This window comes from Aulostomus chinensis, chromosome 15 (genome assembly GCF_037954235.1).
Source record: "Aulostomus chinensis isolate RoL2024-O1b breed Wild chromosome 15, RoL_Achi_v1.0, whole genome shotgun sequence".
Classification (NCBI taxonomy): Eukaryota; Metazoa; Chordata; class Actinopteri; order Syngnathiformes; family Aulostomidae; genus Aulostomus; species Aulostomus chinensis.
Window position 1 is genome coordinate 1,819,775 of NC_141334.1, and position 18,546 is coordinate 1,838,320.

At 44.6% G+C, this 18,546-nt stretch overlaps 1 protein-coding gene across 8 annotated transcripts in view; it reads left to right on the top strand.

The window, feature by feature from the left end:
- The window catches only part of ncam1a (neural cell adhesion molecule 1a), a 242,629-nt gene that overhangs the window by 172,804 nt on the left and 51,279 nt on the right, over positions 1-18,546 (top strand). For all 8 annotated transcript variants that reach the window (XM_086227250.1, XM_086227245.1, XM_086227248.1 and 5 more), the window contains exons 2-7: positions 5,523-5,597; positions 9,171-9,380; positions 10,053-10,196; positions 13,864-13,998; positions 14,368-14,485; positions 17,022-17,182. In XM_086227250.1, the coding sequence (XP_086083376.1) occupies positions 5,523-5,597; positions 9,171-9,380; positions 10,053-10,196; positions 13,864-13,998; positions 14,368-14,485; positions 17,022-17,182 (843 nt within the window). The remainder of the gene's footprint in view (positions 1-5,522; positions 5,598-9,170; positions 9,381-10,052; positions 10,197-13,863; positions 13,999-14,367; positions 14,486-17,021; positions 17,183-18,546) is intronic.

Sequence of the window (18,546 nt, forward strand, 5' to 3'; positions counted from 1 at the left end):
CGATCAACTCCTCTCAAACGTCATCCTCCTTGTGAAGGGGAATTTATTAGCGGCTGCTGTAACGTCCTCGGTATTGAACCTGTGTCTTCATGTTTGGCCGATCGGCGCAGCGTCAGTGTGTGTTTGGTCATGGATGTTTGGATTAGGAGGATGTCGTATACGCACCCTAATGATGGAACTTTAACAATAATGCTAATCAGCAGAATCAAGCTCTGCACCAGGGCTCCAACCAAGAATTATATCAGACACGTGTGCTACCTTCACCTGCACCAATAGCAATCCTGCAATAACAACCCACAAACTATTGTGACAAACTTTGGATACATGTTGCCAACTTCTATGAATTGAAGCTCTGAGTACAAAAGCCCTACCTCTTTGTTTGTTGAAGAAAGATGCCAGCTGATCCCAGTGCCTTCTTTGCTTGTGGTATTTTGCTGTGTGCAGAAACATGGTGTTGCAAAAGAGTTCAATGTGTACCTTTCAGGCCGCTGCTATGTAAGAGGATATTGAGCAAACAGCACCTGTAGGGACACGCTGTGGGACGCCGTCCTCCATGTGGATTTTCCGGTGAATTAACCTTTCGTGCCTTGGGTTGCCGTGGCCTCTAATTGCCTCTGTGGATGGTTTCATGGAACAACCTGAGAAGGGTTCACTCATGATGATGAGTGTTTGATGGCAGGTCAGAGCTGGAAATATTAAAGACGGAGTTTGCAGAGAGGTTGTCTGGAGTTAGACTTAGACAAATGCTTGTCAAAGACAATACTTTTTAAATTCATACAGGAGAAACACATCTGAAAATCTCCAGAAGTCTATTTAAATACTACCTTGTTTTGTCGCTGGGAATACCCCCAAAGTGTCCTCGATGTCTGGCTCAGTTGTTAAAAAAAGAAAGAAAGAAAACAGCCGACCTGTACCCGTCGCACAGACTCAATGGCATGAAATGACAAGTGAAAAGCCCCCCCCACCCCCAATAAAAACCACATTGCGAGTACACGTGACATTACTTTTACTAATTGGTGGTTATTCACATGCTTATTTGATGGGACCAGGCTGGACTGATTTATTCTCGATTGGTGGGTAAATGTAGAATCTAAATTTAGCTACTAGTGGATTAGCATATTGAACTCACTGCCTCAAGTTAGCTTGTTCCTCTAGAACCGTCCAGGCCAGACCAGCCTTGGACCTGGGAGATGCCTCCTCTTATCCACTACGGTGTCTCTTCAAGGTGTTTTGAGCAGCTCAGTCACCAGATTATGAAGTTATTTACAGGCTTTTCTTTCCCACATTACCAATACACCTCAATCTCTGTGAAAAAAAATGTCAGAGTGATTGAAGTTACTTAAAGATCTGAGTGCTATATGTGTCTAAGACGTGGCATGAAGAGTACAGAAGGACTCTTGAGAGGGTTATGAGTCTTTAAAGAGGCTGGAAGTGAGGGACAGGCTTAGTGGATAGATATTAGATTGGTGTCAGCTGTGAGTATGTCAGGGCAGGGATAGTTTCATCCTTTATCTAAGCTGCTTCCTCTCTAAGCACTTCCTCCCATCCATCCTGTTCATCGACACCTCCATTCTGAACCTTTCCATTCATGTGTAATCTAGGTCGCGTCTCTCTTCACTTCAGTGCTTGAAACTAAACTGTAAAGAATCATATTTGTGCTCCCATGTCAGCATATTTACAGTGAATTACATATCATTTGTGTTTTATTTGGTACCAACCTTTATTTTGCTTTTTAGGGATCATAGAGTCCAAGGAATCTGCAGGCTGTTCATCTAGAGGACAGAATCGATTGATGGCCAAGATGAGCCCACCAGTTTTTAGTGATATTAATCACTACAGCCACATCATTAAAAGGAAGAGATCAAATGAGTCATTCACCTAATCATTCCGTGCTCGAACTGACAGGGGAACCGATCCGCCTTGACGAACACGCCTGTCAGATTAGCTGCATAAAGATAAACTTCAGTAGCATTGTAAATATCAAGCAAAAATATCATTCTGTATCACCTCCAATCACAAACACAGGCCCTGGCAAGACTGGCGTCATCCACTGGTGATCACCTCGTGGACGTCAGCCAGCGTCACCGGACTGTTTCGGTTAGCAGTTAGCGCCACTGACTCCTGCTCATTTGATTCATATTGTGTAACATCAGAACACTTGATGTATAGAGTACATGCTCTACTGTCTTGTTATCACATGATAACAACGTGAACCTGCCTGAAGTTGCTAACTTGTGCTATTGCTATGGTTCGTTAGCTACCGTTAGCTTAGCTGTGCAGCGGTAAAGTTTTTTCCGATTTTTCTTTTAACTGTATTTCCTTTTTGCGAGTGGTTTTATGAATAATGATTGTGATGATGACGATAATAATGGTAATAATAATAGGAAATCTGGGCAGTGCAGAATAACAATCATACATTTCCTTTCTCCAAGCTGCCACATCAGGGCTCTGCCTGAGATAAAAGCGCCTTTCAGCAGCTACATTTGAAAGCCATGAGCACATCCAGTATTACCACTCCACTCCTTCAGTTTTTACTCTTTCTGATGTTAATCACTACATGAAATTATGTGGAATCTTTTCTAAGATAAATAAATCTTGGTAAGAGTGTTATTTTATGAGATAGCTGACGTAAAGACAGCCACACAAGTTTTATCAGTTGTGCAACAACTTTGAAGGATGACACTTGATCTCCAGTCATTAAACTGTTGATTTTTATTTCTCTAAATATTTTTTAGGTGACACGAGGCTCAACAGCCTCTCCATTCTGGAGACGCTGCTCGAGTGTCCATTCAGGAGATGCTGAGAGAGAAACGAGCTCTGGGAGTCGCTCTCGTTCCCACACCGTCTGACCTTCCTTTTGTTGTCTTTTGTGCTGAAGATACGATCAGTTGCTTTGGTCTAGTTGTCTTAGTCTTAACAGTCGTGATCAAGCTTTGGAGCCTCGTATCTGCGATCTCACCAGAAGGGGGAATGAAATGGATATGTTATTGTCTTTGTATCTACCTCCTGCCCATGAAAGCAAACACGCTGTGGGTCGAAGTCTTTCAAACCTCGAGAGCGTGTGTGTTGGCGTGGAGCAAACACAGCAGAGACGGGCTTTTAGTGCAAATCAGTTTGCATGGATTCTTCACTAAAAGGGAGGTGTTATTATCATCATCTTGAGTAGTTGCATTCAACCAGTTTTCAGTGTGTGGAAGTCATACTCATGGAAGGTTCTTAAGTGAAAGCAGCAATATGGTACTTCAAGTACAGCAGTGGAAAAAAAAGAAAACGTGAGCTCAGACACAAAGGTCACAGAGGTCAACTTTTCTGTGAGAGGAGTGCTGGTTAAGAGTTGCCATCTCTGGTTGGATTTCCATCAATACATGTTCAAGTAGCGCGTTAAGAAAAGGTTGGTGGAAACTGAAGAAACAGGGATGGAAACGGCTTCATCCAAAGAGCTCTGACGTAGCGAATCTTAAGGTCACCTGCCGCGTTCACGGATAACCCTAAGCTTCGTCTTTGTCTGTAGCTGTGGCTGTCAGCTGTCCGATAGTGACAACATGTCCCTGCAGTGGATGGCTCCTCTTCTACTCTGTTTGTCTCGGTCCCGTGTAATTTTGCCTCTATCGCCATCTTTTGGCTCTTTACATAGCCTAGTTTATGAACACCCAGTCAGTTGACGGAGACACACCTAATGTGGGTTTCTTTTTTGCATATAAACTTTATACGCAGTACTTTAAATGACAATCCAGCGTTTTGTCTGTGGTTCAGATCCGTGATGGCGTTTCACCTGCAGGGATGAGCGTGAAGGAGGCACTGCGTTGGCGTGACATCATCTGTTCACTCAGTAATATGTGTCTGCAGCCATCAGGTTGTTGCACCGTGAGGCGCATATTTCTGGTTGTGTTGCCGTGATCGCCAGTTTCCCATCTTTGAACACCGACTGCGCCCATGAATCTCCCGGAGTGAGCGGTGCCTAAACTGACTCTCTGGTTCGTGAGAAGTGGCGCCATGCTGAAGGCTCAGCAGGGCTTCGCTGTCGAGCTCCGGATCACAACTCAGCCGCTCCGCTTCACATCTCTGGAGATGGGGGTCTTAAATGAAACTGTGTGACATTAAAAAAAAAAAAAAAAAAATCATCGCTTCCAGTCAAGATTTCCAGATTAAGCCTTTGAAAAACGATTTCATATTTGAACACTTTCCATTGGGCATGCAAGAGTTTTAATTATAATTCCTTCGTGCTCAGGAAGGAGCAAACACCAGGTGTTCTTCTGTACATTTAAATTCTCGCCTGTGCTGAGAGACCAAGAACATTGAAGTCTCACTAGAAAGAGATCATTGATTTACATCATTATGCCTCCTAAGCCGTCTGCCAAGAGAACCGTGTTTGGAGGAGGAAAAAGTTGGAAAGCTCCCTGAAATGACAGTCGGGCGACTCTTATGAACCCTGAGAGAAAAATCACTCGTCACACGGTGTTGCTGATTGTTCTTCAGACTGCTGCTGTGACTGAAGATCCACTAAAATACCAAACAGACGATTCCATCCACATCCTTCCCCACTCGCTCGCTTTCCTTTTACACTTTCATCCTCTCCTCTCGTCACAAATGCTGCCCAGCGCATGCTGAAGCTTGGGCCAGTCACAGATCTGTGGCTCTGAGGCTTCAACCTTCAGGGTGTTGCTTCATCTGAGGGAGTCAGAGCTGGGAGAGGACGTCAGCTCTGATCGATTTTAATGGCAGCGAGGAGGCGTTTTTCCTGATAAAGACTTTCCTGGTCTTAGGGCGGCTTTTGTTTTAAAAGTTTGCGAGCCACATTTCTACACTGTTCCACGGTGCTGAGGTGCTGAGCGCGATGGCTCGGGACAGCTGTACTCAGTTTCTTGGAGCTTGGCACAAATGTCCACTTGGACTCATGGATCAACTGAAAATATTTTGATGGCTGAAGGTCAAAGGTCAGGGTCTCTACACTTTGCAAAGGCATCCAACTTAAATGCTGTACCTCTAGTTTTCTTGGTGACCAAAATGTGAACAAACGCCTCGCCTGTGACGGTCACAGCGGAGGAAGAAGGTGAAAAGTAACTGGCAAGAAAGTTTCAATTTCCATGTTTTAGAAATGACACTGTGAAATCTGCGTGCTTACATTATGAAACTTTCAAGGACTAAAGTGTCGAAGCACCACAACAAAACAATCACCGCTTATTCATGTTGTGAAAAGCAGCCTGGCAAACAAAGGAATGAGAGATGATTGCGCAGCTAAAGAGTCCCTGTGTCTGACGCGTCCTGGGCTACCTGGCCCGCAGGTCCTGGCTCCTCCTCCTGCCGCACACCCAGGTTTTGTACTCTGGTGAGCACGAAAAATCCTCTCAGAATGTCAGTCGTGGGCCGCATGCCTGAGAAATGCTTCTCCTTTTGAGCTGCCGAAGCAGTTTGATTGAGTCTTGTGTGTTTCTTGAGTGCTTTTAGAGAGTTGCGATTCATTGAACCAGAACCAGAACCAGAACCAGACTAATGTGTGTTCTGTTCTGCTTCTCTGTGTCCAGCTGCCATCCAGGTGGAAATCACGCCAAACCGAGGGGAGATCAGCGTTGGGGAGTCCAAATTTTTCCTCTGTGAAGGTGAGAGTGACACACACACACACACACACACACACACACACACACACACACACACAGGTCACAGTGGCGTCATTAATTGTCTGACTTTTTGACAAATGGATTGTGGGTAAGTCCCAGTCTTGCAGGTCCAGGTGAGGTGGGAGGGAGGGAGGCTCTGCTGAGCTGCTGAGACAGAAGGGTTGGTCTCCATGTTGGATGAACACTGAACGCTTAGCTTGGGTTAGAAACTCATGGTGTCACATTCAGTCCATCAGCTGTCTGATGAACAGAAACACTGTCTGAGGATGAGCTCCAGCGTTACGATGAGAATCGTAGGATCCATCTATTATTGATCATATCTATTATGGATCATTATCTATGATAGCTTTTTTTTTAATTGAAGTAGTATATATAACTCAGCCTTAAAAGATGAACATATTTGAGTCCAGGGGGAGGTGGAGATAAGGTTGGACTTCCTCCCGCCCCCCTTCACAGTGAGAAACATGTATTTCCTTTTGTATTGTTTTTTGTTTGCTTGTATTCTTTATTTTATTGTTTACATGTTCGAAACAAAGACAATCAATTCTTCTTATTATGATATTCTGACTGCTGACCCTGTGAATTAAAGATGTTCTTGTTTGATTTGTTCACAATATTCCTCAAATATTCCCACCCAATACGATGGAGGCGATTGTGGACTGCAAAATATTGATGAGTTGCACGAGAACAGCTTGGATCTCAAGTCACATGACCTGAATCAGACTCCAAGACCCATCTCTGACTTTCACTCAAATTTATATATTCGACTTAATTTGTCTGATGACAGTTTCAGTTTGGATCAATCCAGTTTCACTCGTCTGCCCTTCAAAATATCATATCGTGAATAATTGAGGTTTTAAGAATATTTTGTACTGGTCAGTTACATATTTGACTTTTTTGAATTATTGTTGAAAGTCTTTATTTGTTTTTGTTATTTAGTTTTCACATCTTTTCTGATTTGCCAAACTGTATTTTTTTCCAAGCCTTCAAAATGTCATTGGACAATTTTTTGTGTTTTTTAACAAAAACTACTTCCAAATTGGCAATACATTTTTGTAAAGAGTGTTAAAAAAAAAAAGAGGAATCCTTTTTAAAAAAAAAGCAGAGATTCAGAGGAAAGGGTGTTCCTGATAGTTGGCGTTGCTGCATCCGTGTGTTTTAAAGCCTCAGAAACGTTCCTCAGTTGTGACCAACTGTCAGGCAGCGAGACATCCAGGCTCCCTGCACTTGTTTACACCTCCGGTGTCGATCAGGTCACCTGAGGTTCCTTCCTCCTCCCGAGGCCTCGGAGGTCGGAGTCGCTGGAGTCCAGTTGTGAGTGAGTGTGAGACGGCTGCCTTGGACGGGTCTCACACTCCTACTTTTCTCTGTCAAATACAGTGAATATCATTGGCCTCAGAGCAGTGTGTGTGTGTGTATGTGTGTGTGTGTGTGTGTGTGTGTGTGTGTGTGTGAGACCAGGAGTGGTTAAATTAAATTCAAAGAAGACACTGATAATTAACGTGCTAGTATTTACCAGGCACAATGTCCTCAGTTATAGTTGGAGATGATGGCAGGATGTGTGCCAAACTTACAGCAGATGTGTAATGAAGGAAGCCTGGTGGTCTCCTAGTGGCCACACAGTGTAATTACAGCTCTGGTGCCTATTATGGAACACATACTGGCCTTCATGGACCACAACTCTCCCATTGTGAAAGAACCAGCTGTAAAACATTATTTTCAGTATCACAACCCCCACGAGATGTTTAACTCAAGTTAGCTACCATTATGCTAGCAGCGACAGCAAGCATGCCTCACCGCTCGCCAGCTGTCTGTCAGCAGGTGGTCGGCGCTCAACAACAGCCCTCAGCTAATTATTCTGGAATGCGCTGCTAGCTTGGATGTCTCCGCAGTAGTTAAACATATTCTGGATGCAGAAAGACTGCAATTATCAGCTTCTTCTCCTGCATGCACGACAGTTAATAAACTAGCGTGCAGCTTCAGTACTGCCACCAACTGGACCGGAGTGTTGAATCAGCACCCACCTGCCAGCTTGCCCTCCATGTTCTGACGCCACACGCCACCATGGGAATTTCTCATTCAAGCTGAATAGAGTCGACCTCTGTGAATTTGGAAATTGACACCTAACTCATGTCATTCCCATGAACTCACGTCTATTCTCATTTTCGCATTTACCTTGTTCGTGAGACAAACTTGCAAAATAATGACTGCTTGGTGCTCAAAACATCCTGAGAGGGAAGCCATGACATCGAAGCTCAGCCTGTATGTCCAATATCCTTGATATATCTTTTAATTTTGCCAAGTCATTTTATTTTCCTATGCGGGAACGTGGCTTCAGCCTCCTCTTGAAAATATTGTGAATAGCTTGCAGGGATTTTCATGTTCCTGAAGAGATGAGATGGCATCAATAAATCGCAGGGAGACTAAACTGAGTGATGTGGAAAGAAGCCTCCCGCTGACTACACTACCCACATCCTTCTGAGCAAACAGAAAAATAATGATTCCAGGTTTTCAGGAAGGAAATTTAATAGATGTTTAAATTCTTATTTCCCCACATTTTTGACACCACAAACAAACTTTTCACATCAGTGACTTCAGTAAGGTATCCTCTCAAAATGGATTCTTTATTGGCTGCATTTGCAACAGTTGTGCAGCAAAGAGTCCTACAGTATAAACCAGGATTAAGCTTTAATTGTTCAACGTCCGCTTCCCTCATCTCAGGATCAGTGGGACGTATGAATAAGGTCTGCTGTTCACACTAGCTTAAGATTGTTTACATCAGTAAATACCAGACTTGAAGCGTTCACAGTACAAGTCTTAAACCTGGGTTGCTAGCAAGAGAGCCTACAGAGGTCATGGAGGTCATTTAAGATCATCAGAGGAAACACAAGTAGCCTGAAGCTTAGTGGTGTTCACCTTGAAATCATGTGACCCTGGTGTAGGTCCCTCGTAGGCTAACGTTAGCTTAGCACTGCTAACTGTAGCATTCAGGCTTCCAGCATCATCAGAGGGTTCATTAGTGAAGATGATCTTGATGAACTAAACCTGGAAGATCATCAACTTTTGTTCACCAGAGCTGATTTACTGATTCAATCACCACAATCACATGGAGTGATCTCATTGGCTGCTGGAAGAGGAACCAGGAGATGAGCACTTCCTGTTGGTGGAGGAACTCCTCAGCCCTGCCTCACTAAACCTGATAATGCAGAGATATCCAGGTAGCCATTCACGTGGATCACTGGAGCTCAGCAGTCATTAGGGGAGACGTCTGGAGGCGTCCGGGAGTTCTGTGTTTGGAAGCATGAAGACACTCGTGGTCTCTCCGCTGAGTTATCGTCTCACAGTCAAGAGAGGAGCAGTTCTTGTCGTCTCTAACAGCAGTTGGACCCCCCAGCTGATTCAGATGGCGTGACTAGATGTCTCTAATGTGATGAGGTCATCATTGTTTCAGATCGTCTATCATTTGAAGTGACTTCAAAACAGAACAATGGGAGCTGCTGATGTCATCAATCATTTCTACTTCCTCATTGATTGACTGATGTTTCTCTGTTTTAGTGGTGGGGGATGTTAAAGACATAGACTGGTACGCCCCCAGCGGAGAGAAGATCCTCTCGAGCAGGCCCGACATCTTCGTGAGCCGCAATGATGAAACCTCTTCTACCCTCACCATCTACCACGCCAGCATGGACAGCGCTGGCATCTACAAGTGTGTCGCCAAGAACGCCGACGCGGAGGCCCAGGCCACGGTCCAAGTCAAGATCTTCCGTGAGTACCAGGCTTTTCAAGCTGTGTGGTGTTTGCACCGCAGCAATGTCCTTGCAGTCGGAACAAAGTGCCAGCAGGTTGTTTTCTAAATTTGGCTTTTGTGTTTAGAGTATTTGAACTCTCATACTCACCACACACAGGTGAGTACTTTGTGTTTAGAGTATTTGAACTCTCATACTCACCACACACAGGTGAGTACTTTGTGTTTAGAGTATTTGAACTCTCATACTCACCACACACAGGTGAGTACTTTGTCCCTCCTGCATTTTTGTGACTCCAGAATGCAGAAAGAGCCAGCTGTGTACATCAAGCTTGAACCTCATGGAGAAGACGGCTAACAGCGGCAAAACTGTCCAAAAACATCCATTTTCAAAACATGCTCAGTCATTCACGAGCTCTGATTTGAGTTCAGACCAAACTAGAGTGCCTCCAAGTTGTCTCTCTCTGGATTCTAGAGTCACAAAGAACAGATGCAGAAGTGAAAAAATATCTTTGTGAGGTCAAAACCTCAAAACAGGGTGAAGTATTCCTTTAACTTCACTTCCTCGCATAGTAACTGAAGGAGTCCAACTGCTGTCCTGATCCGTCGATAATCAGCTGTCAAATCTGTTGGAATGCAGTTTTTATATTTTGTCTGATAGTAAAGAAGTTTTTTGAAATGTTTCCCCACAGAAAAGATCACCTTCCAGAACGTTCCCAGCCCCCAGGAGTTCAATGAGGGTGACGATGCTGATATCATCTGCGATGTGGTCAGTTCACCTCCGCCCTCCGTCATCTGGAAGCAGAAGGGGGCCCGCATCCAGTTTGAAAAAGACGGTAAGTCAGTTTGACAAAAATGTTCCCATCCCACCCCTCAACTCCCCGAGCGCATCGGATGCCCATCGCTGAGCTACAAAGCCATGCATTCCTGGCAGGGAACAAGTTTCAGGCTGCAGACATGATGGACGAACATGAAAACTGTTTGGTCAGCAAAAAACTGGTGAGAAAAGATGTCAAAGGGGAGATAAGAATAAGATCCACAAATAGAAGGAGAGCGATTCTGGATGCAGAAAGAAATAAAACCACCTTCAGTGTATCATTGGAGATGCAGATGATTGATCTCAGCGCAGGAATGAGTCCTAAAACCCCAGCATAAGTTCAGGGTTCCCTTCCCCTCAAATCAACGGCTTTTTGGTTAAACGCTTGTCATAAATCCGTGGAGAAAATTAGCTCAAGATGTTTTCACAGTAAGTTTTACAACTTAAAATCCATCCATCCGTCCATCCCTCCCTCCATCCATCCATGTTCTCCCTCTTCTCCAGTTGAGGGTGGTGGGGGTGGAGCCTATCCCAGCAGCCTTCCCCCTGGACAGGTCACCAGTCCATGGCAGGGCCAACACATAGAGACAGACAACCATTGGCTCTCCCAGCCACGCCTACGGTCAATTTAGAGTCTGGATTAACCTGGTCCCTCTTGATGTCTTTGGACTGTGGAGGAAGCTGGAGTACCAGAGAGAACCCAGCAGGAACAGGGAGAACATGGAGACTCACCCAGAAAGACCCCGTGCTGCAGCCGGGGCTCCACCCACAACCTTCTTGCTGGGGGGCCACAGTGAGGACCACTGCTCCACCGGGCTGCCACAACCTAAAATACATCACTTAATATCGATGTCATGATTTTTTTAAGGTGTGTAGGTTCATTTAAAAAAGGGCAGCTGCTAACAAGTGGCTGAACACGATTCCAGAGGCTGCAGAAATATTAACACACCGAAGTGTGAAGCTTGTTGTCATGACGTTGAAGTCACATGACTGTGGTGTTCGTTCATTGGCTAACATTAACTTCTGACGTGAAGCAATTGCATTAATGTTTCAAATTTGTCCAAAAAAAGGGCCGTGGCATCTGTCACGTGATAAACTGTTAGCTTAGGCTAAAATGCTGTATAATGTCACTTCAAATCCTCTCTGCCTTCAGGCTGGATGAAGGATCTGGGAAGTTTTGCAGCTCTCTCATTCATGGAGGTCAGGAACTGTAAGCAGCTCTGATTTTCAGCAATTACTTTGGGTTCTGATGGTGAGTCACAGTCGGTGCAGGAAAACAAAAACAACAAAAGGTGCAGAGAAACTTGTCAACCCACCCATGCATTATAATCCTTTTCTCCAGCGTGGAGCCGTATTTTCATTATGATCCAAACAAGCGTTGCCTTGCCAGTAAACATGCTTGGGAGTTATGAGGCGTGACTGTAAGGAGGTTATGTAGCTCTGGGAGGACCTGTGCGCTTCTAAAATAAAAACACTTTGACTCCAAAGTCAATATTGGAATCCGCCGTGGTTGCTGATGGAGGCAGCTGTAACGGAACCACATTCTAACTTCGGCCACTCCTGGACAGTAATAAGATAACGGCGTCAGTCCGGGGCAGCCCTGCTTCAGCTGGACCTTCATACGCTGCCGGAGGACGGAGTCGGACGCCGGGCCAGGGATGGGTCGTGTTTAAGGGCCGAGCCGGGCCTATCTTCACCTCACAGTAACCTCTTCCTCGGAAGCCGCTGGAGGGCCTGGAGTCACCACAGTGTTGCGCTAGGCCGGCCTTATTCTTGGACTCGCTTCAAGGAATGTGTTTTTCTCTGCGCTAACCACTAATTCCAACTGACTGTGAAAACTGCATGTGATTTTTTTCCCCAAGCAGCAGTTGACCAGCCTGTTACATTGTAAAGTGCGTTAATGGAACACGGATTAAGATCTGACTGATGCAGAGTAGAGTTCTTCTTATTGAAATAGTTTCACTGAGACTGAACTTTTCAGTTCAAAGTACAGTGAGCATTCTTTACTGCATAGTACTTCAGAATGAAATACAATGTTTGGGGGGAAAAAAAAGCTTGAAATTCTTACTACAGGGAAGAAAAGTACATCTACTTGCTTTCAGTCAATGACAAGTGTGAAGCTATGGTACTGGTGGTTGCCTGCGTGGAAATTTAACCGATTGCGTTGAACTCAGTCTAAACAGCTGCATAGATTTCTCGTGTAGTTAATTTACAGTGAGAGGGCCTTGTAGTGGTGTCTAGCTAGACCCAAAAGGAGTATCTGGCCATCAAAGTACTCACAAATAGGAGTCTTGAGCTCATGAGGATGTTTTCTCCCCCCTGCATCACTTCTCTGTGACCCCAGAGTGCAGAAAGAGCCGGCCATGTTGAGTCTGCGTAACGGACGCACGCACAGCACTCATGTTAAAATGCAGTTGCTAACAGCTAGCGTTATACAGAGGGAGCTCGTTCAACTTGTATAATGTCTCTTTGGGACCTACATTCCCTTAAACACAACCTTCCTGACCAACACAGACAGCAGCAAAATTTTAATGAAAATAAAGAATAAATTGCAGAATCATCCAACAGAAAATTCCCATCGATCTTCATCGAGAGTCGGGGATTAATAGGGTGACATGAATCAGACAAAACATCTACAGACAGAAATCATGAATTGAATCAGTCCAGTGAAACCAGCTTGAGAGGATTCTGAGAATCCTTCCCCTGATTCCAGGCAGATGCAGCACCAGACTCAAATGGCCTTTTTCCAGTTCGTCCCAGGACTTGGGAACCAGCAGGTGATACGGTTCTACTTGGGCTCTCTTGGTCGTCATCTTCTCTGATATGATCTCTGTTCTGAGGCAGCCACTTGCTGTTGAAAGCGTTGCTGTAAGCCAGCAGCAGACTTGTGCCAGTCGTCTCAATCCCATGGTGCGGGAGCAGTAGGCGATGGGAGTGAAGTGGTTTGACCAAGTGCTGGATGGATTTCCTCAGACACACCTTGCTTCAGTTATGTCCCACCATGTGTTTATGGCGGCTTTAATTAGAGGAGCAACAGTGTGTTCGGCTGGAATGTGTCTGGTGAGGCCGGCGTGTCGTGCATGGCTCTCTGCCTCTCCAACCACTCGCTTGATTACCAGGGATAATTGGGTCTTTGCACTCAAAGCTCAACTTCCTGCCACAGCATTTAAGTGAGGTATTTAAATTTTAAAATGCTCCATTTTAACTTTTCGCTGCCTTCAAGTGTAACAGATTGAAGGATATATTCCTAATTAATTTCACTATCTACTCAGGCGCTTTTGGACTTTTACTCCTTCGTTGGTATTAAGAGTGTGGTGCATAAACATGAACCTCTTTCGGATTATTATGATCCAATGAAAAGATTTAATTCCTGATTGTACATTTTTGTGGCCCATGTGATGTCACAGCCTTGTTTAGGGGTGGCCAATACAGACATTGCATCCTTGAGTTTATCTTTTACCCCTAACGGGAGAAATGCACAGAGATACACATCTTTTAATCAGAAGAACATTTTGTAATACGTTCTGAAATTGTAATATGTGATCATATTGAACCACCATGTTTAAGAATCTCAGTCTAACAACACACTGGACACCTCTCCAAGTACAGTCACTGAATCCTCAGACGTACGTGTGAGTCGTCCTATATTAAGAACTCCTGCTCTCTGCTTGTGTTTCCTGTGTCAGTGCGGTTTAATTACATGCCAAACGGCCTGCGGATCCGCAGCATCAAGAAGACGGATGAGGGCATGTACAACTGCGAGGCTCGTGTCATGACCCGCGGAGAAATCGACTTCAGGATGATCAAGGTCGTCGTTAACGGTAATTCCACCCCTGATGACCCTCAGAGATTCGCCTTTTAATATTCAAGTTTGTCTCACGTCAGGTGATGAATTCATCCGTCTCCGACGACAACTGGCCGACTTTTCTTCTGTGCACTGCAAATATAAAATGTTCCTGGTAGAATTTCAGTTTTGGAAAATCTGAAGTGTGACGAGAGATGTTCAATACGGTCATCAGCAACAGCGCTGCAGGTTATAAAATCACCGCTCTGAACGCATAACCCTGTGTCATCTCTCTCCCTGTCTCCCTCTCCCTCTCCCTCTCTCTCTCTTTCCCTCTCCCTCTCTCTCTCTCTCTCTCTCTCTCTCTCTCTCTCTCTCTCTCTCTCTCTCTCTCTCTCTCTCTCAGTGCTTCCCACCATCCGTGCTCGACAGTCGGAGGTCAACGCCACAGCCGACATCGGTAGCTCGGCTTTGCTGGCCTGTGATGCCGACGGATTCCCTGAACCCACCGTCACCTGGGCTTAGTACGTCCCCCCTCCCCGCCGGCCGTCTCTCGCCTGTTCTGATGCGTAGAATCCCATCACAGATCTGCCACTTGTTCAGTCTCTGGGTCTTCTTCAATCCACTTAACATCAGGGGAGGAATAATTTGAACAAAAACAGACTCTCTTCTTAAAATGAGTTAGTTGAAAGAAAATGTTACGAATCTTACTTTTGTGATTCATTTTCTTTTTTTCAAGCAGGAATGTCAAAGGTGTGCAGGTTTTAGACTCTCAGACATCAGCAGGAGTTGATGCTTTTGCTGGATCACTTTTAGAGGCTTTGATGCTGTTGGACGGATAAAAGAGGAGAGTCCAACACTTGAATTCATCAACTCATTGTGAAAATAATGAAAAGGAAGAACAGGTATAAACAGCCTGACGTGAATGAAACACGGGCGAGTCACAGGTGCTTCTTCTTGGTCCTCCTGACCCTCCCAGCGCTTGCAGCACTTTTGAAACACTTTTAGGACCTTGATGTCGCATTGAGCTATGAACAATTTCGCCTTGCATGTGCTTGACTCACAAAGTGAGAGAAATGTGTTTGCACGATTGTAACAAGTGCAGATGGCTTTTCTGCGAGTTTTCCTGCTGCTGCCACTCTGCACATGCCAGTTACAGTGCGAGCGTTCTCATGTCAGCACGCCATGTATCCATGTGCTGACTGTTTCTGAACGCACCGGCAGATACAGTGACATCTTAATGCAAGCAGTCAGTGCGTAATATAACAAGCTACTACTACAGTGTCTGCAGAGTAGTTCCCGTTGTGAGTACTACATTTGGCTATCAGCAAATATTCTAAATTCAAATGTACACAAAAACTGAACAGGATGTGAATGTTGTGTGAATGAATATTTGAACGCAGCTGAAGGTAAGTTTAGGAACGCAGTTCTGCTAAAAACTGTTGAGTTACTTAACAAATTTGCCTTTGGATTAATAAGAAGAATAACAGGTCAGTGGTTTTGACGTCCTGCTGTAAATGAACTACAATCATTTACCTAGAGCCTTCAAGGAAAAGAACAAGGTGCTTCCTACAAAAGACTGGAAGGTAAAATATGGCACTCTGGTATGTAATGATCAGATCCCGGTGTACCGACCGATGTCCAGTTGTCACACAGTTGTTGTCATTGGATTTAAAGGTTCGAGTTAGTAACTTTAATAGCTGTAAACTCTGAAAATGTGATGAACAGATGATGTTGTCTTTTTCTAAGCTGCCAATCTCAACAATCAAGTCACTTGATAAACATGAAATATCAAGAGACAGTTTAGAAAAGTTGCATTAATACCCAACAGCATTTATCTCCTTTGGATAAGACATTTTTTGGGAGATAATTGCTGCTCACAGCTGTTTTCTGCTGCAGCGAGTCTCGTACGTGTGATGTGGGCGTCGGGGCTGATAAAGATGCCTCAGCCAGAAGTGTTGAGACAGACAACCAGAAAACATGAGAACTTGTTCTGGTTTCCTGAGGCTGCAGGCGGAGCTGTCACTCACTCTGCCTGGAAATGGCTTCAGGAGCGCTGCTACCGCAAACACCCGCATGGGTCTGGGTCTAAAAACAGGATTCTAACATCTGATGGAAGCTTCTTACTCTCAAGAGTGAATTACACGTGTGTCACCATCACGCTGGTGCACGGCTGTCTTCAAAGATCAGATGGAGATGGTGTAGAAATGAACGAGCGGAAATGCATCGAGCGCTGGAAGTTCTGCAGCAACTCACTCCTTCCCCGCAGGCCGGGCCATTGACTTGAGCCACTGTCAGATGTATTTATTCAGCGCCAAATCACAACAAAGGTGACAGACTGGATTTGTTTATTTTACTCTAAGCTTTGCGGCGTCTCCTCATTCACGCACACAAGCACCATCATCAGGAGCAATCAGGCTTCAGTACTTTGCTCAAGGACACTTTGATACGGTCACAGGGGAAGTGAGGATCAAACCAGCGACCTGTCCGTCGTTATTGGACAGCCACCCATCGCAACTCTGAACAAATCGAGCAGCTCTAGAACCGTGTTCTTCCAAGAGATTCGTCCCCCAAGTAGCCTTTCAAGTCCTCGTGAGGGGGTGTCTTGACCTCACAAACGTGTGGTTCTTTCCTGCATTGCTTCCTTTAAGTCTCCAGAATGCAGAACGAGCCCACCACGAATAACAACAGCATTCTGGAGTCAGGAGGGTGTAACACAGGAAGGAGAAAACATCTCGGTGAGTTCAGGACACCCATTAGTGAGTACTTGAAAGCAAAATACACTTTTTTTTGGTGAAGTATTACTTTTGTATTAAGTTTAAGGAGAAACAGTAATTGCTCACTAGCAGCGGTGAGAGTCCTCGAGCAGTCCCGTCTCCATGGCATCGGGCCGGCGGCGGCGACCAGCTGGGTTGAGAGATGATGAGCATAGAAAAAGACAGCAATGAATCAAACTTAAGAGAGATGAGGGGTGAATGACACGTGTGGACATGTTGGAGACCTCCAGTGCTTTTCCTCAAGTTTTGGCGTGCTGATGTGGAACTGCTTTGCCTTTTTCAGTAACAACATCGTCCTTGAGACGGGTGATAAGTACAGCCTGAACGAGGACGGCTCTGAATTGGTCATAAAAGACGTCGTAAAGGTGGATGAAGGAGATTACACTTGCATCGCCAAGAACAAGGCAGGAGAGAAGATGGAGGAAGTCAGCCTGAACGTGTTTGGTAAGAGAAGTCATTTCGCTGACAGCAGCAGAAAGAACACCAGCTGTTTTTCTCTCGCTGGCCTTTTCGTCTTTATGTATTGACATTTACTGTACACGCCGCCTGGTTTCCCCCGGCTGAGCCGAAAGAGCGGCAAGAATACAGATTCAAGGATTCATCTCAGATATCACACTTGCGTTTCTGCTCATGAGCTCATGAACACCAGCGTTGCGTTGTTGTGTGCCTGCACCTCCATGAAGGGCCAGTGGCATCTGAAGCTGCCACTTTACAAAAGCCTTTTTGTAAAGGGTTTCCTGTGTTTCTTACTCATTTTATGGAGTATAAGTTAATACGATTTTGTACCAGGGGAGAACAACTTCCTTTTTCATGATATTTGTTATTTCTAACAATCAGACTCACCAGACACCATTGACATGCTTTATACAACCAGTGTAGGAAAAATGCACCATTATTTCCTGAAATATCCGGAAATGTTAATTATAGACCATCAGAGAAAATAATGACAGAAATAACCGCAGAGACAGAAAACATGACGACAACAACAATTACAAATGGCATTATGATGGTAGAAACATGCATCAAAAGCAGAGATTGAAACATAAATGCCCACACTTCTGCACAGCTAATTATACATAAGTACACGCTGAAACATAATAGAGCCTTGCCATTGTTATGAAAAGGAATAAAATGCAAGCACATTTTATTAAAACTCAATTCTACAATCAAAAGAGCTTCAAACCAAATTGTTCTGTTGGCATCCGGCTGTTCAGTTATTCCATCAACACAAAAACAACCATCCAAACTTGCTGCTCGTCTGCGTGCTTTAGTACAGAAGGTAACAATAGATAAAGCACATGTAATCTTGAAATCATAATTTTTTCTATTTTATCTCGGGGTTGTCCGTAGTCAATTAATTAATCATCTTTTATCTGGTAATGAAAATGTGTTTTACTAACCCTTATCAATTGGAAGTGGACTAGTGTGCTTCAATGTGCAAAGCTTTATTTATTTAGTAAATAACCAAAAACCGAACTGTATAAAAAAATATTGCCCAGGAACTCAAGATACACTTAGAGTTTGTTGCTATCAAGAGCCACAGGCCAACAGGAAGTGATCGTCCCCGCGGTCTCCTCCAGCCACTGCCGTTGTCCTTGAGTTCATAAACAGACATTTGTGTACAGTTTAGCTGTTGTTAGCCGTAAGCGTCTGTTAGCATCACGCTAAATATTTGTGGCCCGCTCTTTCTGCATCCTGCATCTATTGGGGGGGTTCATACTTAAGATACCTAGAAGTCAGTAGTTTGACACACTTTTTTGGTGAAGTATCGCTTTAATCAGCTCAAGATTGAAGATTTTGGTTGAGGT